The 26,003-nt window shown below is 52.0% G+C and overlaps 1 protein-coding gene across 3 annotated transcripts in view; it reads left to right on the top strand.

The window, feature by feature from the left end:
* Nucleotides 1–26,003, top strand: part of MYO1B (myosin IB) — a 142,233-nt gene that overhangs the window by 84,632 nt on the left and 31,598 nt on the right. For all 3 annotated transcript variants that reach the window (XM_079782782.1, XM_079782783.1, XM_079782781.1), the window contains exons 8-15: nucleotides 4,003–4,101; nucleotides 5,475–5,578; nucleotides 6,952–7,099; nucleotides 7,349–7,467; nucleotides 7,738–7,824; nucleotides 8,826–8,891; nucleotides 20,274–20,378; nucleotides 22,669–22,731. In XM_079782782.1, the coding sequence (XP_079638908.1) occupies nucleotides 4,003–4,101; nucleotides 5,475–5,578; nucleotides 6,952–7,099; nucleotides 7,349–7,467; nucleotides 7,738–7,824; nucleotides 8,826–8,891; nucleotides 20,274–20,378; nucleotides 22,669–22,731 (791 nt within the window). The remainder of the gene's footprint in view (nucleotides 1–4,002; nucleotides 4,102–5,474; nucleotides 5,579–6,951; nucleotides 7,100–7,348; nucleotides 7,468–7,737; nucleotides 7,825–8,825; nucleotides 8,892–20,273; nucleotides 20,379–22,668; nucleotides 22,732–26,003) is intronic.

The raw sequence follows: 26,003 nt of genomic DNA on the forward strand, positions 1-26,003 counted from the left end.
AACCCTCCATTCTTTTCCCGTTAGGATTACTGTATCCTCGCGAATGGGTTTCATCTGGTGTTGGTTACTGTTTGTTCCCACAAGGAAGTTGCATTGAAGTTTGCGGTGGTGGGAACACCCTGGTGTTTTGGAGGATCCTTTGCTTGGGAGAGGGAAGGGGTACATTAGTGGTGAGAGCAGGAGACTTCGCTCTGCGTAGACGGGCTGACTCAGGGGGGTCACGGGGCGCTGCGGCCTCGGGGACGGGGTGAAGCGCTGGGCAGACCCCTCTTGTTCTCTCCAAACCACCCAAAGCCAGCCTCCCGTAACCTCGGAAAGAAGACAAGACCGGCCAGGTGGTAGGAAGCCTATTGCGCCTCCTTGTCCGGCCGCCGCCGCGGGAGAGCCGGTTGGCGGCTGTGACCGTGACCCCGGGAAGGACACAGGGCGCGGGGCCGGCTGCGGGCCCAGCACGTAGAAAAGAAAGCCCGTCGCGGGCTCTTCCCGGAGGAGGCGGGCGGTGCCGCGGTCTCACCCGCAGCCGAGGACATCACGGAGGGTATGTCCCGAGGAGACGGTGTAAAACATGGACAGCGGCAACATCTGCGTCATTGGAGGAGATACAATAGGGGAGCACGTCCGGGTGTTTGGTTGATGTGAGATATTTTTTTAAAAAAATGCTTTTATTGGTTTCAGAGAGGAAGAGAGAGAGAGAGAGAGAGAGAGAGAGAGAGAGAGAGAGAGAGAGAAGCCTCAGTGAGGAGAGAGCATCACAGACCGGCTGCCTCCTGTGAAGCACACATGCCACGTGTTCCTGGGGTTTGCATCCTTTTCCCTGGAAAGTTATAAAGAGCAGCCTAGCCGAAACCAGTTTGGCTCAGTGGATAGAGCGTCGGCCTGCGGACTCTAGGGTCCCAGGTTCGATTCTGGTCAAGGGCATGTACCTTGGTTGCAGGCACATCCCCAGTGGTGGTGGTGGTGGGGGGGGGGGGTTGTGCAGGAGGCAGCTGATCGATGTTTCTCTCTCATCCATGTTTCTGACTCTCTATCCCTCTCTCTTCCTCTCTGTGAAAAATCAATAAAATATATTTAAAAATAAATAAATAAATAAATAAAAAATAAAATAAAGAGCAGCCTAAGCAGAAAGCCTTCGCCCCCAAGCTTCGAAGTCTGGCTCCCTGGCTCGGTAACCCTGGCACGTGGGCCCGCTTTTCTCACCTGTGAAGTCGGGATAAAAACGCCGGCTGCGGGCGGCCCTGGGGAGTGAGATAACGAGAAGCACCTGCTGGAGGGAGGGCAGGGCGCGGCCCCTGCCCCGGCCCCGGCCCCTGCCCCGGCGTCTGCTTCCTCCTTGAATGTGATCGCAATCGCCGACCCAGACGGGCACGGGCCAGCGTTCCTTTCCGCACGCTGCCCACGGGAACGCTCCTCTCTAACCGGGCGGCCGTCGGCTGGAGCGGGAAGCCGTGGCCATGACTGCGCGCCATCGTCCGCGAGCAGCCGGCCGCGGTGCGCCGTGTGGCCTGTCCCCGGCGTGGGAGGTGCTGGTGTCCTGAGGAAGGACCGCGGCTGGCTTGGCAGGGGGTTGGATGCGTGGCGCCAGGCCTTTATCTGTCCTTAGCGTTAAGGTGTCACTGTCGGGTGGGCTCATGCGTGGGGGGCTTGGCAGGGTCCTTCCCACCAGGGGGGAGGCCTGGGGTGGGCTGTGACGGGGAAGAACACCTGCCCACTGCCTCCCCCCACCCCGGGCTCGTGCTCTCTCTCAGGGCCTGGCCTCCCTCCGTGGGAAGAGCTGCTGCTGTGGGTGTGGGTGGCGGGGGTGAGGTGAGCAGGGGGCCCTGTGCGCCAAGAGGAGGAGGGCTGCATGTTTGTAGTCAGTGCCCACTCATGCCCAGACGGCGCCCGGCACACGGGGTGGGCAGTGAGTGCGCGGGCTGATGACTGAAGGAGTTTGCGCGTGAATGGGGTTTATTTTGTTTTTATTTTTTTAAATATATTTTTTCTTTATTTCCGAGAGGAAGGGAGAGGGAGAGAGAGAGAAACATCAATGATGAGAGAATCATGGATCAGCTGCCTCCTGCACGCCCCCTACTGGGGATCGAGCCTGCAACCCAGGCATGTGCCCTGGACCGGAATCGAACCTGGGTCCCTTCAGTCTGCAGGCCGACGCTCTATCCACTGAGCCACACCGGCTAGGCCTGTAGCGTTTATTTATGTATTTTGTAATGTAACCGAGTTACTTTCTTCCAGGCTTGAGGAATTTCTGTAAGGATTAGCTTCTCCACGAAGAGCCTGCCCGTGCGCTGTGGGTTCTTCCGTCTAGAACGCTGCTGGTGCTCTTAGCCATGGGGTGAATGAGACCAGCTGCCTGTCAGCCTCCCCCCGAGTCTGTCTTCCGTTCTGCATCTCAGCATTGGCCTGCTAGTTGATTGAAATAGCCAGTCCCTAGAGGTGATGGGTGCTGCGTAGACTTCCTCGACGAAATCTTGTCTCCCTGGCGCCTTCCATTGGTTTTCTTCTTTCGGCTCCGTAGGAAGCCTGCGTTGGGGGAGGCCTTGGCCGCCATCCAGGCCGAAGGACCGGGGATGAGCGTTTAAAAGCGCCGCAGCGTCCTGGTGCTCGTAGTTCTGTGTTTATGTGCTTTTGTTCTCTGCTCCTCGGCCCACTGTTCGGTTTCCTTGAAACCCATGGCCTCCTCTGACAGTGACCTCACGTGTTTGACCCCCTGGGGCTTGGCATGCCGCACGTGCGCACCGAACGTGACCTGGCAGGTGCTGGTGTGGATCCCACGACGCCCACTCGGGAGCTCAGTGCCGTTTCCGGAGAAAGGGACACGGCCTCTCCCTAGGCATTTTTGGATGATGTTTAATTTTATTAGAAACCCAGTGTGCTTGTTCTCTAAACTTAGTCCTCGAGAATGGGATCGCTAATTTGGAATTTTATAACTAAATTTGGCCTTGGCCAGAGAATTCCCCCACCTTCTCTTTCCTTTCCTTCCTTTCCCTTCCTTTTCCTCCCTCCCTCCTTCCCTTCCTTCCTTTCCTTCCTCTCCCTCCCTCCCTCCCTCCCTCCCTCCCTCCCTCTCTGTCTCCCTCCTTGGAGAAAGTTTGAAAACTTTCAAATTTACGGGATGAAAATTACCTGGAATCATGAAAGCATGCTGTCACACACACCAGGTGGCACTGAGTGAGACCCACCCTTATTCTCTAAGGCAGTGATGGGCAACCTTTTGAGCTTGGTGTGTCAAACTTCGCCAAAAACTGAGCAGAACTCGGGTCGTGTGTCACTTTGAGGAAAAAACTAACTCCAAGACTCTAGTCGCAAATGTTTCATCCTCAGGAGCAGCAAATGTTTCATCCTCGGCATGCGGCTGCGTGGCATCAGAAATGGCTACGCGTGTCAGTGCTGACACGCGTGTCCTAGGTTCGCCATCACTGCTCTAAGGTGTCACTATCAAGGACGTCGCTCACTCCTCCCTGTGGCGGGCCAGGGGGTGGGCGTGTGGCTGCGCTGCGGGCCTGCCCCTGGGTCGGGTGGCCTGACTTCCAGTCGCACGTCCTCTCTCGGCCGTCAGTTTCCATCTGTTAAGTAGTTCCTCCTAAAAGGGTGGAGGACTCCATGAGAAAAGTCTACAAAGCACAGTCAGATCTCAGGCACTTTCAATGATTTATTATCGTAATTGCTTCGTGGGTGGGTAAAGCGGCACTTCGTGGCCTGGTTTGACGTGTAAGGCTCCGTGTGGAAGAAGCGGATGTCACGCCACGTGAAGAGGCTGTTAGTGTCAAGCGTGTTGTCTTTAGTCCGGTGGTCGCGTGTGCTGTGGAACTCGCTGTGCGTGTGGCTGTTGTCGGAGGGACGCTGTGCGTTTCACTGGTGGCTCCCTGGAACTGGAGCTGAGCATGTGCCTTCTGGTATTTTTTATTAATCCGAAATGGGAGAAGACGGGGAAAGGGGAGGGAGAACCATGGTGGGTGCAGGAGCCGAGCTAACCCTGCCCTGGGGTCTGGTCCTTCTTCCCCGCAGACCTTCTGGAGAAGTCGCGCGTGGTCAAGCAGCCGCGGGGCGAGAGGAACTTCCACGTCTTCTACCAGCTGCTCTCCGGCGCCTCCGAGGAGCTCCTGGGTGAGTCCCTGCTCCCCGCGAAGTCTTGGGGCTCAGCGTGCCAGGGTATGGATGGTGCTCTCATCCCTGAGCCCCGGGCAGGCCACGTCACAGCGTTTTCCAGAGCATTCTTTTCATTTCTTTCTTCTTAAATTATTTCCTAAATTCACCTTAAATAACATCTTTGTTGTTGAAAGCATTACAGATGTCCTATTGTTCCCCATTGACCTCCCCCAGGCCGGCCCGCCCCACACCAGGCCCTCACCACCCTCTTGTCTGTGTCCACGGGTGATGCCTAGACTCATACAAGTTCTTTGGTTGATCTCTTCCCTCCCACCTCCCTCCCCCGCCTTCCCCCTGAGGTTTGACAGACTCTCAGACCAGGGCATTCTTTTAAAAAGTGTCTCACATGCTTTCCCCTCCTTCTCACACGCTTTCCGTGACCCTGGTTGAAGAACACGGTGTGTTTGCTTTGCTTACACGCCAGCGTTGGTGTGACAAATGTCCCTGTGCTTCACCGGTCTCAGAGGGCTTCCTAAGAGAGCTACGCGTTGGGGGAGGGGCTGATGATAGCGTAAAACAGTGAGACGGAATAATACCTTTACTCCACGTGGGGGGAGGGAACGAGCAGGGAGCAGTAGCTGCATACCTGATGGAAACATGGTTCCGTGAAGACTGAGAAATAGTGGGAAGGCATTTGCAACTAGAGCTGAAAACCTCACCCCTGGATATTGGAGAGAATGCGTTAAGTGCATCAGTGCAGCACCCAAGCGCAATAGCCAAGCGACGAAAAGTTCTGCACAAATGGTTGAGGCCCAAGGAGCTTTGGCGAGTCGGTGCCATGGGGGGAGATTCACCCTCACGAATGGTCGGCAAAGGACGTGAAAATGGCTCTGGAGTGTCCACTGCATGAGGGGGTGGGTACTAGGAAGCAGGGAGCCGGCAGAGGTGTCGGGCTCTGGTCTGCTCAGAGCTTGTGGGTGTCACCTCAGAGGGAGGACTTCTTCCTGGGGGACCCCAAACAAGCCATGAAGTGGTCAGCCTCCCACCCAGCACACCACTTTTTGGAACATACCCCAATGAAGTATTTCAAAAGCACCCCCAACACACGGGGTAGGGGGACCCTTATCCCTGCCCTCTATTGAGTATGCCCTGGTGCGGGAATGGCTAGGCAGATACCCTGTTAACATGAAATAGTCCACTGCAGACATTTTATATGATAAACCTATGGGAGGGGCCTGACCTGTTAAGAATAAATGTGAGGAAACGAGGAACAACACCGAGAAAGGTGATTTCAGAAAACTGCTGTTCCTGGTATCTGGGCACCAGTTTTCCTGTGAAAGATGGTTCGAGCTGTTGAGGTGGCTGATCGATTTGTGTGTGTGATTCAACAGAGAAACTTAAACTCGAGCGGGATTTCAGCCGATACAACTACTTGAGTCTGGACTCCGCCAAAGTTAACGGAGTGGACGATGCGGCCAATTTCAGAACCGTGAGGGTAAGGCTACCCTTTTATTACTCTTTAAAGCGGGCAGCGCTTTACCGCTGTGGGAATTGGTAACAATTTGTGTCACTCGTGCTCCGTAAAGGCTCAGAATTCTACAAGCACCGGTTGTATTCGTATTGGCTGTGATCGCTTCACTAGCCCGGAAGTCGAGCAAGGTGAAGGCCATGCCTTATGGAGCCAACGATTTTCCTGTTCATCAGCAGGAGCCTCTGATTATATGAGTTTGGGGTTTGACTCTTTTGAGGTTGTACTGAAATTCTGACTGTTTTCGTAACCAAAGGCCTGTAGTGCATTTTCAGGTGTGAAAGCTTAACATGTTCTAGGACCGTAGGAAGCCAAAACTATTTTTGAGACTGAAAGCTGTGTTTTTAAACAGTTTCTGAGAAATTGTGACGAAACCAGGAATATTCGCCTTTAGAAAAAGTCTTTTCATTTATAGCCTGTTCTATGTTCCCGTGGCACTTTGACAATCACTGCTCTGGGGACGTGCCGTGGTAACTGATATTTACTTCCACCTGAGACGGTTGGTGGGGGGGGGTGGGGGGCGGATCCTGGAGGAAACTGGATTGTCACCAGCTCATCTCTGAGGGTGAGTGGGACGACTTGGGGTTCTCTCCCTGCTCTCTCTACCACTGCGTATGTTTGAAATGCTGGGTTGCCTCGGCATAACCAGACAAGCTGGGCTCTTCTCGAAAAGAACGCGTGTCTCCGCGTGCGTCCTTGTTAAAGCTGTGGACGTCGTCGAAGGCGAGGCCTCCGGAGTCCTGGACACAGTTGTGAGACGTGGGTTCTAGACCAGCTCTCCAGGGACTCTGCCTGGCAAATCGTTGGCACTCAGTGCAAATTTATGACTGAACGGATGTGCCTTGTTACCCACAGTGCCTTGGGTCGGTTTGCAAACTTCATCTTTGCAAACCACAGTTTTTCTCATGTGTGAAGTGAACGAGGAGGACTTTTTGTAGGGGTTATGAGAGGTTTTCTTTCCAGCAGTAGAGTTCCAGTATAGAAGATGGATGTGTACACACACACACAGAAACGGTGGGGGGGGGGGGGGGAACCAAGGCTCAGCTCCCAGCCTCCTCTGTCTTCCTGTTTACCTCCCCCTGCCCCCCCCACCTTTGTCACAGCCCCCGAGGTGCCCTGGGGGCTCCCGGAGCCTCAGCTTGAACCCTTGCACAAGAGAAAGCCCCACGTGGGTGCTGTATCCAGTTTGTTAACCAGCTTCCGTTTGGGGAAGTTTATTCCGGGACACTTTGTCTTATTGGTTGTTGTTGTTGTTACTTCAGAAACAAATGTGTTATGTGATTCATTTAAAAAAAAGAAAAAAAAGAACTACAGAAAGAACACGGGTGTTTGTCCCCCAGAATGCCATGCAGATCGTGGGCTTCATGGACCACGAGGCCGAGGCCGTCCTGGAGGTGGTGGCCGCGGTGCTGAAACTGGGGAACATCGAGTTCAAGCCCGAGTCGCGAGTGAACGGCTTAGACGAAAGCAAAATCAAGGATAAGAACGGTAAGTCTGGGCGGAACCCGCTTCGTCCGGCCGATGCGTTCTGAATGCCTGCCCACCGTGTTTGATCCGGGGAGGAAGCCTTGCTTCCGATCGGTTCGGAAACAGCTTTGTAGTGAAGCTGCCAGAAGCATGCTCACGGCTGCGTTTGGGGTGTCTGGTGCGGAGTGGGGTGCCTGTGCTGCAGAGGGACTCCTGAGCCGGAGCGTGGCTCTGGGAGCACGCCCCGTCACCACCCTTCCTCCCCGACAGAGCTGAAGGAGATCTGCGAGCTGACGGGCATCGACCAGGCCGTCCTGGAGCGCGCCTTCAGCTTCCGCACGGTGGAGGCCAAGCAGGAGAAGGTGTCCACCACGCTGAACGTGGCGCAGGTGGGTGCGCGGCGCCCCGGCGGGGGTGACTCGGGGTGGTCGATAGTTTCACATCAGGGGAGGCTTGCATTTTATCATCAGATTATTGGTTACCACTCACGTACCAGTTCTTAGTGGCTTGGCTGGCCACCCAGAGTGTAATGGAAACTGGCTCTGAGAAGGAATTTGGAATAAAAGGGCCGTAGATATGTATTTTTAAATCTTATTTTCTGGAAGGTAAGTGTTGTGGTAGTCGGGGGTATGCTGAGTTTTTCTTTTTCTTTCTTCTAGGCGTATTATGCCCGGGACGCTCTGGCTAAAAACCTCTACAGCAGGTTGTTCTCATGGCTGGTGAATCGAATCAATGAAAGCATCAAGGTACTGAACCTCTGAGCCAAGTAGATCCGTTGTGGTAAATGGTATTCGGAGTATAAACTTTATGTGAAAAGATACCTTAACTTTATAATCAAATTATTGGTTACCATGTACCGGGATTGTTCCTTGAGAAGGATTTCCCTCGTGTGGGGTTGAAATCTCTTAGGGGTTCTGTTTTGCTTTGCCACGTCGTGAGCAATCTCTCTAGTGAGTAACTGTCTTTGCAGACTCACTCTCCTTATCCTGGCCCCTCTGCTGACTAGTTGGACACCCTGCCTGAAAGGTCACATGACCCCTCTCATTACTACCGTTCTTCCATCAAATGAGGGGATTGGCCTGGGCGACTTTGAAAGACCCTGCCTGTTGTGAGACTTAGCAATCCTTTTTCATAATTAAGCATCACTACTGCCTTCCTTAAATGTCATCTGCTATTCAAATTTCTGAAAGATTCCATGCCAACATCTTATCTCAGACATTTAAAAAACAACACTAAGTCACAGTTATGCTGGTTACAAGACATAGTTGACTTGTAATCTACCTAATAAAAGAGTAACCTGCTAATTGGCCGTACCTTTGAGATGCCCACCGGCCAATCAGGAGTGAGTATGCAAATCAACCCCAAAAGGTGGCGGGTTAATTTGCATATGCAGGTGCCGAGTGGCGGGGGCGCGGGGCGGGATGCTTGCGTCATCGCCATGGCGACGACACAGGTGTTCCACACCACCTCTGCCACTCTGGGCCTCTGGGCAGTGTAGGAAGGCAGAAAGGCGGCTCCGGGCCAGAGCAAAGGCGGTGCGGCAGCCAGGGGAAGGAAGGCCCATTGCACGAATGAAGGGGCTCGGTCCTCGAAGCCCAGGCTGCTTCGCGCCCTGCGGCCCCACCCACTGGTCTTTCCGGAAGGTCGTTCTGCCGTCTGGTCTAATTAGCATGTTAGCTCTTTGCTAACTTTGCTTTTAGTGTCATTTTCATGCCTAAATTAACCCACCACTTTGAAACTTTTGAAGGCACAGACCAAAGTGAGGAAGAAGGTCATGGGCGTTTTGGACATCTACGGCTTTGAAATTTTTGAGGTACGCTTTTTTTCTATTTTTTTGTATTATCTTTGTTAATTTCGAACAGTTGGAAATTAACTCTTCCATAGACAACGTTTATATAATTAGTGTAACTGAATCAACAGATGACCTCTGTGCAGGTATAACAGAATGTGTGTGTGCTTGGACGTGTTTTGAGTGCGAAGAGTGGCATTTTGGAGACCCTGCTGTGTGTAACAGAGCTTCCTGCGTTAGCACCTGACTTTTGAAATGGCAAGTGCAGAATTCTTAGCGGGAAATTCCTGACAAGGTGTGTGGACGTTATGCCTGAGGGCGCTCACTTATTTGTAAGTCGTTTGGAAAGTGAGGCAGTCTGGTGCCGTGAAAAGGTCAGGAAGGGACGGCTGAGTGCGGGCCGTGCCCAGCAGCGCCGGTCACTTCGTCCCTGTGGGACCCACCCGGGGGGGCTGGGTTAGAGGGTTAGTGGGTCTCACCGGCTGTGATCTGACAGGACGAATTCTGCCTCAGGGTTGAAATAATTTCTGCTGAAGTTTGTAATGAATTTTTAAAAATATATTTTTTATTGATTTCAGACAGGAAGGGAGAGGGAGAGAGAGAGAGAAGCATCAGTGATGAGAGAGAATCATTGATTGGCTGCCTCCTGCACGTCCCCCACTGGGGATCAAGCCCACAAACTGGGCATGTGCCCTTGACTGGAATCGAACCCGGGACCCTTGAGTCCACAGGCCGAAGCTCTATCCATTGAACCAAGCTGGCTAGGGCTATAATGAATTTTAAAAAAGACTCCATGCTTACTACAAATTAAATATATACATATATTTACAAATTATATACTACATTAGAATTTCCTGTGTACCCCCTTGTTCACTCTGACTTTGAGAAGGTATGGTAGGGCTTTTTGAAAACCTGTTCTCACTTTTAGGAGTGGTATTTTAGATTGGCCTCGGAAAATATCAAGTAGATCGGTTTCTCCTTTTGGTGTTCTGCCCCACAAGTAGTGATTTGTGAGTTCCTTTAAATGACCAGGCCCTGCCCAGGATGACCCCCCCAAAGATTTCACCTGTTCCAAACTACCTGTTCACAGTCACAGAAAAGCCATCAAACCATTCCCTGCAGCCAACCAGGCCTTTCTAGCAAATGCCTGTCACGGCACATGCATGTTTGTGGCGGTGCGTTCTCCCCATTTGACAGCTCGCGGTAAATAACGCCTGAGGGCTGACTGCATCCAAGCACTGTGGGGCCTGCTCCGTATATTAGCTGATGTAGCTTTCACAGCAGAAGTGGCTGCTATTGTTATTCCCATTTTACAGATGAGGAAGTGAGGCTCTGAAGGTCAAGTAGCTCCCCCAAGGTTATATGGCTACCAAGGGGTGGACTCAGGACCTAAACCCCAGGCCTCTCAATAAAATAATCAGAGGTCTCCTATAGATCCCTCCCTTTCCTCCCCAAAGTCACAGGCTCCTCAATATCTGGCAATAAGTGTGGGGGAACCCCAAGGTTGTGCTAAGTCTCTGGCTGCCCCTGATTCTGGGCCACTGTCATCTCTCCAAGCCCCTGGCCAGCAGGGGGGCGCCTTCCCAAGTATGTCTGTGTGTTGGGGCGGAGGGGGGCACACTGGGGCTATGCATGGCTGCCCCCCTCGAGCTGCCTCCAGGTCACTGCCCTTCAGACCAGTGCCTGCCCCTTAGCAGACTCTGCCAGAGAGCACGCTGGGCCCTTGGTAAGAGAGAAGAAGGTGCTGTAGCTGGTGTGGCTCAGTGGATAGAGCATCGTCCTGCGGACTGAAGGGTCCCGGGGTCAATTCCGGCGGAGGGCACATGCCTGGGTTGCGGGCTCCATCCCTAGTGTGGGGTGTGCAGGAGGCAGCCAATCAATGAATCTCTCTCATCATTGATGTTTCTGTCTCTCTCTCCCTCTCCCTTCCTCTCTGAGATCAATAAAAATATATTACTAAAAAGAGAGAGACAGAGAAGAACGTGAGGCCTGTGAGTTTGCAGAATTACCTGAATACCCTGAGAAATCGCTGTGCTGGAATTCATCTCTTTCTAGAAAGACCTCAGGTTATGTCACCAAGCAGGCAGCGTGTCGAGTCCTTCTCTGCGGTTGGCCGGAAGGGACGTCTCACCCGGCACACGGCTGTCGGAATTGAGAGGGTTTCCTGGTCGACTGGGAACGGAGAGGCAAGAGCTGTACTCAGTGATGTTTCCAAAGTCCAAGAAACGGACTTTACCTTGGTTTTCATTTTGCCCAAAATACGAAGGACCCGATGTATGGATCCTGAAGCCAGTGGGCAGGTGCTTGATGTCGTATCACAGGACAGGGTTCTTTCATGGGATCACGGGATGGACGTTGGCGTGGCTCCCTCGTTAAGGTGGCCTATGTTCTAAGGGGCTGTGGGAAGCAGACCTCACAGCACTCAGGACTGAGTTCTAGCACACGAGCAATGCCGACCCTGGGGGCGTGAGGGGTCACTTCTCCAGTCCTTATTCAGAGCCCAGTGGAGCCAGATTCCAGGGGGCAGGGAGCTCGCCGCTGGGCCCTGCTGGTGAGGGTCTGCTGCCGGCTGAGGACACAGCCCGTCTGGTAGGAGAGTCTGTCCAGGAAGCAGATTCTTCTTTTTTTTTTAATCCTCACCTGAGGATATGCCTTGTTTGTTTTTATTGATTTTAGAGAGGAAGGAAGACACACACACACACACACACACAGAGAGACATGGACGTGAAAGAGAAGCGTCAGTTGGTTGCCTCCTGTACCTGCCCCGACCGGGGACCGAACCCACAACCCTTTGGTGTAAGGAACAATGGTACAGCCCGCTGAGCCCCCGGCCAGGGCTGGAGCCCTTTTTCAGAGTGTGTGTGCTGCAGACCTATCCGAACAGAACGCGGATGTTCCGGGCGGAAGCATCCTGTAACCTGGCCCTGAGTGGAATGCCTGTCAGTGATCCAGGAATGTTCTTCCCTATGGCTCACTCCGTGTCTCTCCGAGCCCATCTCCCTGAACACAGTCCCATCAGCCTTTCTCCCCGCGCTGGGACCCTGTGTGTGGACGCGCGTTGATGGGAGTGCCTGCGCCTGTCTCTGAATGGCCTTCCTGTCTTTAGCGGGGTGCCCCGGTCCGGTAGCTCAGACCTAGCTGCGTGCTGGGATCCTTGGGGAGCTTCTGGAAATTGAGGTGTCCGGGCTGCACCCCGACCAGTTGATCAGAATCTACAACGCCCAGGCGATCCTGGGGTGCAGAGCAGGGCCAGCTGCCCGGAAACAGGACTCTCCCGCGTGAACTGTGAATTCCTGGCGTGCGTGCTGGTCTTCGGTGCGGCCTCTGCACCAAGTTCCCGTGGAAAACACCCAGCCGCTCTGACAGTTCACCTGACCGCACCCTCCTCTGCGGATAGACCATATTCCTCAGGGAAAACGGCACAGTTCTGCTCTTTCTAAACAGGAACGTCAGTCCAGGCCAAAGCCAGCCAACCGGTCACATGTCTGCAGCAAGTCTCATTGTGGGCAGAAAGTCATTGGAGCTAATGTTCCTCCTCCGGGCAGCCCGGGATTGGATTCCCCCAGTTCTCCCAGAGAAGTGACATCTAGTCTTCATGATAACTCACTGTGCTCTCCGTTTGCCCGTCTAAATCTTCTCAGAGCGATCCTCCAAACATCTTGGTTTTAACAACTTCCTTATTTTATAAATAGATTTAGTTTGGGGAATTCAGAATAAAGATTTGGTTGGGCACTTCTCCGTGCCCTTTGGTACGGAATTAGCACGTCTTTCCCCTTCTAATATATACATATCCCTCCGCCCCCCTCCGCCGACCTGGGTTCTCTGAAAAACGGGAAGCTGTGAAGGTCAGAGGCCCGGGGGGTCGAGCGCCTGGGAGCCAGGTCCCGGGGCCGTGGCGTGGCGCCAGGGCTGTGGCTTCGGGAGGAGCGTGCAGAACACGTCAGCGGTGAACTTGAGTGTCCGTGACGCTGTCTGCGTGCGTGGAAATAACCTGAGTTCAGAGAGAAGCCGCCTCCGTCCCGTGAGCACCGCCTGCAGGAGGGAGGGTCTGTTAGGACAGCCTGGGCCTTGCTGTGCACAGTGGACGGTAAGGCCCCGAAGTTTCTGTTCCGAGTCCTCCCTTGTGACCCCCCTGACCGTTCCCACGGACACGGCTTCAGCCAAGCCGGCGGAAGCCTGGCGTGCGCTCGGTCCTTCTCTGAACAGGAGCTGGAGCTGATGCACGGAAGCACGGGGTGCTACCCGCGGGCTGGTGGCCACGTTCCCGGGCCGCGGGGACCTGCCATCAGCCTGGGAAGCGGATTAGTGGAGCGCCGATGCCGGGGCATCGGGCGAAGTGAATTAAAACTCTCAGAGGAGCCCTGGCCGGTGTGGCTCAGTGGACAGAGCGTCGGCCTGCGGACTGAGGGTCCCAGGTTCAATTCTGGTCAGGGGCATGTACCTTGGTTGCGGGCACATCCCCAGTAGGGAGTGTGCAGGAGGCAGCTGATCGATGTTTCGCTCTCATCGATGTTTCTAACTCTCTGTCCCTCTCCCTTCCTCTCTGTAAAAAATCAATAAAATGTATTTTTTTAAAAAACAACTCGCAGAGGAGGAAAGCCAGCTATCCATCCCGGGAGAACATAAGCCCGGTTTTGTGAAGGACGAAGGTTATAATCCAACCGCTCCAATTCTCCACAGCTCAGTCTGGATGTCCTTAGAACTGAAAGCATGGCCTTTGACCGGTGGGGAATATTTAGAGCATCTCTCTCAAATCATAAATGCCATCCCTTGGGAGAATGAAATTAAACTCAGAGCAACGCTGACCATCTAAAGTGACTCCGCTTTTCCCTAAGCACTTGTCTGGTAGGCCTTAGAACGGACAGGGAGTTTCAAGGGGAAGTTCATGAGCTGGCCGTGTCCTGGAGCCCAGAGGAGGTCGTGGGGGCTGCACACGCCTGTTTTCACTCAGGGGAGCGAGCTTCCTGCCGAGGGGGGCTGGTCCTTTTGAGTCCGGCATTCCTTTTCCTTCTCTCTCCTCGGAACACCGTCTAACAGTTGGGGGACCGTCGGCATAGCCTGGTCAGCTCGTCTCGTGATTCTAGGATTTCTTTGCTGAACTGTTGTAAAAAGAAAAGGGATTCTAGTTACGGGCAACATCTTCTGCTCCAGTTTTCATCATGGCTCTTGTCTCACATTTTAAAGCAAAGCCCATCTTAAAATATTGAAGAAGAGCACGATACCGCTGTGTTTTGTTCTGTGCTTTTTCCTTCATCCTCACCGAGGATGTTTATTGATTTAAAAAAAATTATTTTTCTTTTTGAGAGAGAACGAGAGAAACATGGGTTGCCTCCTGTACATGCCCTGAGCCGGGATCGAACCCACAACCTTGTGGTGTACGGGACGGTGCTACAGCCAGCTAAGCCACCCGGCCCAGGCTATGAAACTGTTTTTCCTGGAATTTACCACCTGTGAGTATGTACCTGGAAGAACAATGTTATCCTGTAGTTAAAGGGAAGTTTTCTACAACTTTAGCCAGTCGTTTAATTTTGTAAATGTCTAAAAAGAACACTGTTTATTGTTAAACGTTTTTCTCTTACGTTGAGGATTTTCTTTTTTTAATTTACTTTTTATAAAAAGCAGCTCTTGATTTAGGGCCTATTGCTTGACATTGCGATTTACAAAAATGGGTTAAGCACGTTACATTTTTTCAGAGGAACATTATTGTCACTGGGACTGCCCCCAGGCTTTCCACCAAGTCCTTCTGCTGGGGCCAACCGCACATTTTACAGCCGGAATACAGCCCAATTCCTCCAAAACAGCGCTGTTGAGCTCGGAGTCCTATCGCTTCATAGAAACGTGTTGATGTATAGGTTACACGAGAGACTTGGTTGTCTGTGAGATGTAGAACCCCCGCCCCACTTGGTACAGCCCCCAGTGGCTCTGACAGGAGAGCTGAGCGGTAAGAAGTGCCAGTTAAACGCGTCACGAAAAGGGCTTGTGCTGGAGTCAGTCTTGGTCTTTGGGCTCGAATTGCCCTCCTCTTTCCCACACATAATCTTCACCTGCGAGAGCCTCCCAGGCCCCGTCTAAGGACAAGTGATGGAGCTGTCGCCTCCACTGCACGTCTCCCTTTCAGTGTTTGCTGTTTGTAAAGGGTGCAGGATGGGAACACCTGCCCTAAAGAGTCTAGGAGAACGTCAGCCTACTCTGTGACTGCGAAAACTACGGGAACTGGCACACACACTGAGCAGCCAGATGATGAGGATCTCAGAACGCATAATAATCTGGCCATCAGTGTGTGTGTGTATGTGTGTTTGTGTGTGTGTGTATATATATATATATATATATATATATATATTAGAGGCCCGGTGCATGAATTCCTGCATGGGTGGAGTCTGGCCAGCCTGGCCAGGGGGAGGGGACGTGGGCGGTTGGCCTTATTGCCTGGTGGTCAAACTCCTGGTGAAGGGGACAATTTGCATATTAGCCTTTTATTATATAGGGTATACACTGAGTGGCCAGATTATTATGCATTCAGAGATCATAATAATCTGGCCACTCAGTGTATATGTACGTGTGTGTGTATATATATATATGTACATGTATGCATTTTAGAGAGAGAGGAAAGGAGAGGGGGAGAGATAGAAATATCAGTGATGAGAGAGAATCATCCATTGGCTGCCTCCTGCACGCCCCACACTGGGGATGGAGCCTGCAACCCGGGCCTGTGCCCTGACTGGGAACTGAACCATGACCTCCTGGTTCCTAGGTCGACGCTCAAACACTGAGCCACACCAGCCGGGCCAGGCCAGTGTTTTTGATCCATCTTTAAAAATCATCCCTAGAGGAGCAACGTTTATAGCGGGCACGTGTGAGGATGACCATGGTGAAGAACTCGGCTGAGAGCCTGATGTTCTGTCTGCACGGTGGGGTGGACTCACACTCTAGAAGCCTTAAGAGAAGCCCTTTTAGTAGGCGATACATCTGTACGGAGCCCTCCCGCAGCCCACACGGGGTGAGCTCCCTGTGAACGGGTGGAGCCTGAGACCTGGCTGTGGAGCAGACCACGCGCGCGCGTGCGCACGCGTGTGTGTGTGTGTGTGTGTGTGTGTGTGTGTGTGTGTGTGTATGTGTGAGTGTGTGTGTGTATTAGTGTGAGGGGAGTTGGTTCTGAGCTTCATTCAAGGCGATTGTCTAATGGAAAATTCTGGATGGAGTTGTTCGAAGGTATTCCCAACAGTTTCAGTTTTGTAGTAATCACAGTAATAATGGGGATAAATGTGGGTTGGACAGGGGAGAAAAATTCCATGCGCGGAGCACGGGTAGGAAGCGAGAGGCGGTGAGTCATGCGTGGGCTCGCGCGCCGGCCACTTCCTCCTTTGGGGACTGACTCATGCGGCTGACACGTGGGACAGGTGCCCACCGGCTCTGGATTGCTGGCCACCCTCACGGTTCCTTAAAAACCCCAAATGCCTCCAAATACCAGGTTGCTTGGGGCCGCCCTATCCGTGTGAGGTCCCGAGACCCAGCGAGGCTGTCTGCAGGGGAACGGGGCATGTGCACCGCCTGTGCGGACGAAGAACGCGTTAGACCTGTGCGGGGTTCAGCCCTGAGCTGCCCACGCTGCGCCTTCATTTCCTGCGGATTACAGATCTTCGCAAGTTATTTTTAAGGGTTTCTGAAGCCCCATTTCCCCCCGAATCTGGACAGTGTCCACAACTTACGCTCAGACCACAGGATCCAGGGCCCCTTCCTGAGCAGCATGACCGCCGGCGGCCCGTGGCCTGTTCTGGGCGCCGTGAGCTGTGCGTGCCGCAGGCGCGCAGACACTGCGTGGGAAGGAGCTAGCTGGGCTCTGCCCTGGTGGCTGTGCTGCTGTTTTTGGTTTTGCTCTTTCAGCAGCAGGAGAGGTCAGAGAGCCAAGCTTTTGTTCAGCGTCTCCAGAACACTCTTGTGTCACCTTGCTTGTGCTTGGCGGGGAGACACCGGCTATAGCACAGGGGTGGGTGGCACAGGGGTGGGTCCCACAGAGGAGGGTGGCACGGGGTAGGGGGGGTCGCAGTGCTGGGGGAGGGGAGGACCTGGATCTTGCTGAACTCCTCACCTTTTGGTGACCTGCAGCTGCCTGCCCCTGACTCCGGGTGGATGCCATACACGTGCTATTTTTCCTGGTAATTCAGAATTAGAGGCTTTAGACACCGCAGCCTTAGGATTGCAAGCAAGTCACGGGGCGTGTCACTACGTCAGTCACACCCTTTTCGCCCCGAAGAGGTCTCGCCTCGCAGAACCACTGCTCAGACACACGTGTAGGTCCCGGTCCCGACTCGTGCATCGTTAGGACACGTGTCTGGATCTAACGTGTTACGCCATCAGGAATAGCACCTGGACGGTCAGCCTGCCATCCACACCGCCGAGTAACTGTCCCTGAGTGTTTCCTTCTAGGCGTTGGTTGCACACTAAGCGCTGACTCACGTGTGTATCTGTCCCTTCACACCAGGATGCAGTGAGTATCCCGTGTGCCGTGGGGCCTGTGCATGCCCGGCGGACGCGCTTTCCCGGCCGTGAGCGCGGCAGCGAGGCCGTCGGCAGCCGTGTGGGCCGGACAGAGTCCACGCAGGGCGCATAGAGACCGAGGGGAGTCGGTGTGGCTCTGCGCGCTGTGCTGTGGCCGTGATGCTGTGCTCTGGGCCCTCATCCGTGTGTGTGTGTGTGTGTGTGTGTGTGTGTGTGTCCCGTAGCCTGTCCTTGGGGTGTCCGTCAGGCTGTGCGTGGCCACGTTCTGGGTCTGAACACACTGCGCCCTCCCCCCCCTCCTCCTCAGCACCTGCCATGGGGAGATTTAGCATAAAAAACACAGCCCCATGGGCACAGCCTTACCCAGTTACTAGGGAGGATGTATCCCATGAATGTTTTCTAAAAAAATAAAAACAAACATAAAGACCTGCTCATATAAACCGTTAAAATACTGATTTTATATCTTAAGGTTTTCATTTGTGCTAGTAGCATTCTATAAGGACCTATTTTACCAAACTAAGAAAATCAGACTTTCTCATATATGTAATGTCCTTACACTGATTATAACAGCAATAATAATAATAGTAATAATAACACATCTCTACCCGATTGGCTGCAGCTTCTAATCTAAGTGGTTAACCTCTGAGGACTGGAGCACCTGGTTTTAAATCTTTATGCGAAGATGGGGACTGGGGACTGCCTTTGTGTCTAAGACTCTGTTTGTTGAAAGTATTGATCTTTATAAACTTCAGGATTTAAAAAAAACCCTTTGCCCTCCTACAAAGGCGTGTCTGTGGTTCCCTGTCTTTGGACACGTAAGAATTGGAGGCAAAGAAATGTGGACTTGGAGAAGTCTGGAGCCAGCTTGCTCCCTGCAGGCTCAAGATCAACCATCCCACATAGGAAAAAAAAAAAAAAAAAAACCCTTTATCCTTGACTACATTTAACATGAAAGGATCAGCCGTGACCATGTACATGTGTCATCTGTGGTTTCGAGTCCAAAGTCCCTCTGATTAGCTGGCTTGTCCCTGTGGTGAGCCGTCCTCCGCCGACTTCCAGGGAAATGTGGCCAGCTGCCTGCGCTTTGCATGTGTCCTTTCAATACTTACGTCCCAGGTGGGGCCACAGTTGAGTTGGAAAGATCAGGTTTCAAAGCACTCTATGACTTCTTCGCTTTTATTGTTTAAGGGGAGATTCGAAGGCCGGAAGTGCCATGGATCCACAGGGAGGGGCGATCAGTTCCGTGGCGTGCAGACCCTCTCAGCTCACTCATTATCCTGGGCCTGGCCCCCCAGGGGGAGAAGAGTCGGGCCGATCCTGGTGGGGTCCCACCATCCTTTGCTCCCAATGCCACCGTCTCTCTCTCTCTCTGCAAAGAGGAGGGATAGTTGAACCTCACTAGTTTTATTACCAGAACTACCTCTTCCTGGACCACGTGGTTCCGTGAAGGGTGTCCATTCAACAGACCAGCATTTGTGCCTCCAGGATATACCTCCCAGTGGATTGATTGCTCAGAGACGGTTTAGGCGTGGATCACCCACCCGGTTTCACAGGAGATAGCTCTACTAGGAAGGAGAAAGTGCTGAGAGTCATAAGAGTAGTAGCTCTGTGAACCTGCTGTGGAGAGATTGTTTCTAAGTAGGAGATGGTTTTGACGTGCTGATTCCCGTGAGTCGTATTTCTGTAGGCATGCCGTTCACTCATTGGCTCATCAGATGCATATGGAGTCCATTCATTGGCTCATCAGGTGCATATGGAGTCCATTCATTGGCTCATCAAATGCATATGGAGTCCATTCATTGGCTCATCAGATGCATATGGAGTCCATTCATTGGCTCATCAAATGCATATGGAGTCCATTCATTGGCTCATCAGATGCATATGGAGTCCATTCATTGGCTCATCAGATGCATATGGAGTCCATTCATTGGCTCATCAGATGCATATGGAGTCCATTCATTGGCTCATCAGATGCATATGGAGTCCATTCATTGGCTCATCAGACGCATATGGAGTCCATTCATTGGCTCATCAGGTGCATATGGAGTCCATTCATTGGCTCATCAGACGCATATGGAGTCCATTCATTGGCTCATCAGGTGCATACGGAGTCCATTCATTGGCTCATCAGATGCATATGGAGTCCATTCATTGGCTCATCAGGTGCATATGGAGTCCATTCATTGGCTCATCAAATGCATATGGAGTCCATTCATTGGCTCATCAGGTGCATACGGAGTCCATTCATTGGCTCATCAGATGCATATGGAGTCCATTCATTGGCTCATCAAATGCATATGGAGTCCATTCATTGGCTCATCAGGTGCATACGGAGTCCATTCATTGGCTCATCAGATGCATATGGAGTCCATTCATTGGCTCATCAGGTGCATATGGAGTACTTATTAGGTGCGACTTGGAGGTGCTGGGCCTACATTGTGAACAGGAGACATATAGTTAGAAGTGTACCCTCTCGTGAGACAGATGAACAAGAAACTGATCAGTACATATGCACACACATCTATACACACAGGGAGACCTTCTTGAGCTCCAGAGTTACACCTGAGAGTGGAAGGTTGAAAACTTGGGTGACAGATGATAGAGCTGTGTTTTTTCCTTCTGAATCTTCAGGGGGAAATGTGTTTGTTTATATTCTTTACCGTGTGTGGGGTGCTCCTTTGTCAGCTGAAAATCTCCATCCTTCACATACTGCCCAGCTATGTGTCCTCCATTCATCCGCTTGCCCCACGCACGTTTCTTGCGTGCCTCGGTGTGTGAGCCTCCGTCCCGGGGGCTGTGTGCTGGGCCCCAGGTCCCTTTGAGGCCGTGTGTGACGCTGCTCGCGGAGTGAGAGGTTAGAGGTCACGGTTGTGGGAGAGCTGATGGCATGGCTCATTGTTTCCCATACAGGACAACAGCTTTGAGCAGTTCATCATCAATTACTGCAATGAGAAGCTGCAGCAGATCTTCATCGAGCTCACGCTGAAAGAAGAGCAGGAGGAGTACATACGCGAGGTAACGTTGACATGCCGTTTTTAAATGTCCCCTGTTCAGCGGGATACAGATTCTGGATTCAGAAGGCTGTACAGCCATGACCCTACAATCAGCGTCCCCTAAGTGCAGCTACCTGCCGTCTTTTGAACATTTGTTTTGTATGACATCTGGGCCCACTGGGATTTTTTTTTTTTCCTGCTGCTGTGCTGCTGGTGTGTGGCAAAATGTGTGACACACAGCAGGTGCTCGATAAATACCAGCTTAGCGACTCCCGTCTCCCAGGGTTTTACTGCAGTGATGGGAGATGATACTGTGTTCAGGGAAGTCTGAGGTGAAGGGACATCCATACAAGGGCGTGCTGCACAGCCCGCCAAAAGGAAACAACCATCGAGACACACGGTGGCAGGAGCGAATCTCACACTAGGCTAAGTGCGAGAAGCCAGGCCGAGGCTGCCGATTGTACGATTCTGTTTGTATGTTGTTCTAGAAAAGGTGAAGCTACAGAGGCCAAGTGATAAGACAGGCCAGTGGCAGCCAGGGGCAGGGGGCAGGAGAGAGTGGGACTGCAGAGGGGGGAGCGCGAGGGGCCTTGGCTGGCTGTGTGGTACTTGGACGACGCTATGCATTTGCCAAAACTTAGAGAACCGTCTGTGGAAAAACTCCGTATTGTCGTTCCATCTTGGAAAACATTGGTTTTCTGAAAATGTATAATGAAAACAGGTCACATTTGTTGAGTGCTTGCTATAATGCCAGCTATTGTACCAGTGCTATGGAGACGGTCTCACTTAATGACATCCTATATAATAAGAGGGGAATATGCTAATTATCCATTACGCCGTGAGGCGTAATGACCCACTGCCTAACGACCGACTGGATCACGGACCTGCAGCAGGGTGGGGCAGCGAACTACAAGCAGGTGGCCGAGAGCTACAGGAGGGGGCAGGGCAGCAAGCTTTGAAGTGTGCGGGGGGGGGGGGGGCGGGCGGAGAGCTACGGGAGGGGCAGGGCAGCAAGCAGAGGGCAGAGAGCTACAGGAGGGTGGCAGCGACCTGCTGGGGCACGGATTCGTGCACAGGGCTGCTAGTTTAAAAATGAGAAGGAATGTTTACAAAGTACTTTTATCCTTAATGGTAAAGCACATACTTGGTTTTTACCCTTTTATTTTTAAAAGTCAATCTTTAAGTATAAAGTTACTTATTTCAAAAAATGAAAGGGAATGATTTTATTGTATTTTTATTTCCTTTTCATTTATTTGCCTTAATATTATAGTACTATTGTAGTACAAGGGTAATGATAGAGTAGGTATTCCTCATTTTTATAGTGTCATTTGAAGTCATTAAGGACGCGGAATTATCTCTTTTTAAATTTTTATTTCTCAGTATAGACTTTTCTAATGTGACTTTTATCCCCATTGACTTAGTAAAATAACCCATTTCCTTGAAAGCCAAGTCATAAATATTTTCCTTTTAGCATGATCCTGATGCTTTAGAAACTCTTGTACTGGTCTGACACATTTTGCTAACATAAACATCCTAGAAGCCAGATTAATCCGCTTCCTGTCTTTTCATCGTAAAGAGAATGTGAGCGCTTTGATCTGCAGCTTTAAACAGTTTGTATGGATTGCCGAGGACACTTCTGAGCGTGGGTAGGAAGCTGCCCCGCTTGCTGGGTGAATCCATTCTTTCCCTTTAGAAGAAAAATAACTGTTTACACGGATGGGCAGGATGTAAGCAAACACAGACAATTCCATGCGGCCTCAGATCGGCCTCTGTCGGGGCCTGGGGATCGGCTCTTGTGTCTCTCCTGAGGTTGAAGATATTTTCTCTTTGCACCAAACTGTCTTCACACGTGAAGTAAATAGTTCACTGCCGTCCAACGTGGGATTCACTGAAATTAATGTTCCCCAGGGGTTACAAATTAAGAATAGAAAAATCGAGGCCTTAGATTCTTGGGATCAAGTGCTGGCTTCTTTCCGTATAAACACTGTAAACATACACAGAGCAATGTTGATCCAAGGGCCCGTGGAGTCCGTGTTTGGTCGAGGGCCAGGGGGAGGCATGCGAAAGGGCCGCGATGGAGAGCGGGACGGGCGGGCGTCTCAGAGCAGGTCCAGGCGTTCGTTTCGATGAGGATGTCAGGGTGGGCCGCGGCTGAGGCAGCGTGGGGCCTGGGAGATGGCGTGGGCAGCTCTGATGTTACAGGGAACAAGGAGACAGGAAGTGAGGGACAGGCGGCTGGGCAGGGGCGATTCCCTGGCGGGTGGTGCTGCAGCGTCGTGACGTGGCGTTTGATTCCCCGGTTTGTTTTCCAGGACATAGAATGGACTCACATCGACTACTTCAACAACGCCATCATCTGCGACCTGATAGAAAACGTGAGTGTGCACAGTGTTCTCCATCTCCAGGTGACACAATTAATTCCCTTCTTGCGAGCGGTCTGACTGCCGTCAGTGCTAAGCTGGAGCCTTTCCGTTCTTGGAGCGCTTTTCTCAGGGAACTGCGGAGTCCGGAGGCTCTGCCCCAGCCCTCGGGGGTCGCACGTGGTTCTTGAACGATGGCCTGGACCACGGGAGATTGTGATGCTCAGCCCGATTCCCTGGGCCCCTCGGAGACCAGCCCTCCCCGGTGCTGGAGCGCAGGCCCGGCTCCTGGGGGTGCGGACCCCGGGCGGAGGAGGCTCGGAGCAGCCGTGCAGGTTTTTGCCGAAGCAAAATAGCCATTTCATTTCTAAAGCTCCAGCGACGCCTTCACCTGCGGTTCGGTGGTTCTTATCACAAAGATCATTTCCATGGGGCCCGGGAGACAAGGGAGCCCTTGTGCGCTGCTGCTGGGGATGTAAATTGGTGCCGCTGCCATGGAAAACATTGCGGGGCTTCCCCGGAAAATTAAAAATAGAGCAACCATAGGATCCAGCAGCTCCACTTCGGGGTTTGCAGCCAGAGGAAGTGGAGCTGGGATCTCGGAGAGAGGTCTGTCCTCCCATGTTCGTTGCAGCATGAGCTACCGTAGCCAAGAGCTGGGAGTAACCTAAGTCTTTCTCTGTGGATGAGTGGTTAAAGGAGGTGTGATGGGAATAAATGTACGAGTATTGTTCAGCCAGGACCAAGCAGGAAGTCCTGCCACTTACAACAACCGGGATAGACCTTGAGGACATGGTGCTCTGTGAGAGAAGCCAGACCAGGACAGATGCTATAGGATCGCACTAATATCTGGAATCTAAAACAAGCCACACTCAGAGAAACAGGGTGCCGTGGTGGTTGCCAGGATCTGGGGGGAGGAAATGGGAGTTATAAGAGGATTTAGGCTCTGTGGAGGCAAAGTACAGCGTGTGGACTGGAGCTAACAATACTGCATTATGTACTTGGAAGTTGCTAAGAGAGTAGGTCTTACGTGTTCTCACCACACAAGGAAATGGTGATTGTTTTGGTGATAGCGACGTTAGCCAACAGCTGTGGCTGTATTGGTGATCCTTCTGCAGTGTATGTGTATCAAATCAACAAGCTGTCCACCTTAAACCTGACGTTATATATGTCAGTGACATCTGAAGAAAGCTGGAAAATGTATTTATTAAAGTTTTTTAAAAAGTGTGGTATGTGAAGATAAAGGGACAACCTTAGGAGCTGAGTTGAGGGCCCCGGGAGTGGTTCAGGTGTAAGCCCCGCCTTGGTTCGGAGCATGTGCGGGGGGGAGATTGCGCGTGTGGCTTCACAGGTGGCCACGGCCGTGGGATTTCTCAGGTGACACAAATATGTGTATGTATATGGGGAAAGGCTTGGAGTGTGAGAAATTACTGGATACTTTTTAGTAAGCTTTCCGAATCTAAGATTTTTGTTTTCACATCATGTTATAAACTAGAGGGCCAGTGCACGAAATTCGTGCACTCGGTGGGGGGTGTCCCTCAGCCCGGCCTGTGCCCTCTCGCAGTCCTGGATCCCGCGGGGAGTGGGCCTAAGCCATCAGTTGGACATCCTTAGAGCTTCTGCGTTGGTGGGAGAGGCTCCGGCCACTGCCGCTGCACTCGCCAGCCATGAGCCCGGCTTCTGGCTGAGCGGTGCTCCCCCTGGGGGAACACACTGACCACCAGGGGGCAGCTCCTGCATTGAGCGTCTGCCCCCTAGTGGTCAGTGCACATCATAGCGACCAGTCATTCGGTCGATTTGCATATTAGCCTTTTATTATATAGGTTGAGTTGGTTGCAGGAACATGGATTTGTTCGTGAAAACCTGGAAACTCTTGTTTTATGCTTAGGATGACGAACCATCCTGGCCTTGATAGCAAAGTAATTAGAAACAGTCGTGACCTTTATCGTCCTGCAGCCTTCATGTCAGTCGTAGGCGAGAGCCGTGCTCCAGGAATGTGGTTACAGGTGCTCCGTGTCAAGCCTGTCCCTTCCTAGTCACCGCTCACAGTCCTTTTAGAAAGCATGTAATTAGCCCGTATTTTTTCTCTCTCAGTCATTCCTGAGAGACGTATTTTTGATGAAACCAAACATTAAAAACAGTATTCTAGCCCTAACCAGTTTGACTCAGTGGATAGAGCATTGGCTTGTGGACTGAAGGCTTCTGGGTTCGATTCCGGTCAAGGGCATGTACCTTGGTTGCGGGCTCGATCCCCAGTAGGGGACGTGCAGGAGGCATCTGATCAATGTTTCTCTCTCATCGATGTTTCTAACTCTCTGTCTCTCTCCCTTCCTCTCTGTAAAAACCAATCTCTCTATATAAAAGCCTAAGCGATCGTTTGACCATTCAACCGGTAGCTATGACACGCACTGACCACCAGGGGGAAGACGCTCAATGCCCAGGCATGGAAACATGGAATAGACTGACGAATCTCAGAGGGAAGCGGGGAGGGGACAGGGCGGGAAGAGATTAACCAAAGATCTTATATGCATACTAGAGGCCTGGTGCATAGATTTGTGCACCAGTGGGGTACCTCGGCCTGGCCTGCGGGGATCGGGCCGAATCCGTGCACTGGGCCTCCGACATTCCCCAAGGGGTCCCGGATTGCGAGAAGGCGCAGGCCAGGCTGAGGGACCCCACCGGTGCACAGATTTGTAAAATATATTTAAAAACACCAACAAAACAAAACAAAAAACCCCAATATTCTAAAGCATCACTAGTTTTCAATTAAAAAGTGAACTTTGTTTGGAAACCTCTGAACGGTGTTGGAATGTGAACGCCGATATTCTTAAGCAATTCAAAACACTAGTCTGACATGTGGAAAATCAGTTTTGGGGGAAAAAAGTTTTTCCCCATAAATTTTGTGACCGAGGTAATTTTCTGCGTGGAGTTTAACTTTCGGAAGTCATGACTAACATGCTTCCCTTCATAAACATAGCATTGCACTTAATTATTTCTCTTTAAAAAGGAAAAACAACAGTGGTAATATGCTAAATTTAACTAGATTTTCTCAGCCGAAATTCCCCTTGTGTGTGTGATGGAAGAGACTGGATTAGAGTTCACGTGGGAGCCCGGGTCCTTAAAGGAAGCGTTTCCTTCCAGAACCACCTAACAATGAAGCTCCCTCGGGGGCTGGCCCACACACTCGTTCCTGCGAGCCCTCACGTCCCGGGGTTTGGTGTGAATGAATCCATGCGGGGCCGAGGATGTTATGGCCCTGTGAGTTCCCCCGGGGACTTCCCTGTTGG

The sequence above is a fragment of the Cnephaeus nilssonii genome, assembly GCF_951640355.1.
Source record: "Cnephaeus nilssonii genome assembly, chromosome: 10".
NCBI lineage: Eukaryota > Metazoa > Chordata > Mammalia > Chiroptera > Vespertilionidae > Cnephaeus > Cnephaeus nilssonii.